Source organism: Chondrus crispus, genomic scaffold (assembly GCF_000350225.1).
Source record: "Chondrus crispus Stackhouse genomic scaffold, scaffold_234, whole genome shotgun sequence".
In the NCBI taxonomy this organism is placed as follows: Eukaryota; Rhodophyta; class Florideophyceae; order Gigartinales; family Gigartinaceae; genus Chondrus; species Chondrus crispus.
Window position 1 is genome coordinate 31,336 of NW_005179110.1, and position 879 is coordinate 32,214.

At 53.6% G+C, this 879-nt stretch overlaps 2 protein-coding genes across 2 annotated transcripts in view; one reads left to right on the top strand and one right to left on the bottom strand.

Annotated features, from left to right (window-relative positions):
* Positions 1 to 277: 277 nt before the first annotated feature.
* Positions 278 to 616, bottom strand: CHC_T00004487001 (hypothetical protein). Its single transcript, XM_005715824.1, has one exon. The coding sequence runs from the start codon at positions 614 to 616 to the stop codon at positions 278 to 280; it is 339 nt and encodes a 112-aa protein (XP_005715881.1).
* Positions 617 to 755: 139 nt separating this feature from the next.
* CHC_T00004488001 (hypothetical protein) overlaps positions 756 to 879 on the top strand; it is a 1,967-nt gene continuing 1,843 nt past the window's right edge. Inside the window, exon 1 of the mRNA XM_005715825.1 lies at positions 756 to 879. This exon is cut by the window's right edge and continues 1,172 nt beyond it. Within this exon, the coding sequence (XP_005715882.1) occupies positions 756 to 879 (124 nt within the window).

Genomic DNA, 879 nt, shown 5'->3' on the forward strand with positions numbered 1-879 from the left:
TTCGAAGGGTGCGCGACCTTGGAGATAAGTCCTCGAAAACCCTACATGCGGGGATTGTGCAGTGCTCGGCCCTTTCCGTTGCGACGCTATCTTTAAGTAGGGAGGCGCGACTACAGTACTACAATAGGGGACATGTCCGAGCAGACATGTTCAGTTCGGTTGGATAGTGAGAACGACGGGACGTATAAAGGAGCACCGTAGGCGCAGTGGTGGCGGTTATGCCAGCGACGAATAGCACAGTACATACAGTATATCATATATCAAGGAGATACAGTAACTACTGTGTTCGGAGATTTCTGGACGAGGTTTGGCTGTGAGTGGGAAGGCGCGAGATAGTCATTGCGAGATAGTCATTGCTGTTGAACTGTTGGTCGGGAAGGATGGCGGCAGAGAGAAAAGCGGTTTTGCTTTGTGGATGGAAACAGAGACTGCTGGGGGGGAAGGGGGAAAGGGGGGGCGAGAAGAAGTGGCATTGATCAGAGCAGGTGACGCCTTGCGATGGTGCTCCCATCAGCATGGCAATGAGACAAGTCTTGCGAGGGGTACTGGGCATGAGAATGTGCTCAGACCGCATTGCCAGAGGCGACTTCATAGTGACGTGGAAGCACCATCCCATGTTCCACGCCACTTCCGGACAAGTACCCAGCCGCTCCTCACCTATCCCCGTTCTGTAATGCACTGCTTACACTGCCGAATCTTGTCACTCGCGGGTTGGCTACAACTAAACACCCGCTTGCCCGATTGGGCGACCATGTATGCACGTTGGGACCTTCAGACGCCGCTTTGCGCATCCGCTCCTGGAATCTCCGCTCAACTCTTTTCAAATCCCCTCTTCCCCCTCCTCTAAGATACTGTGTAGAGGCCTCTTGCCACAATCAA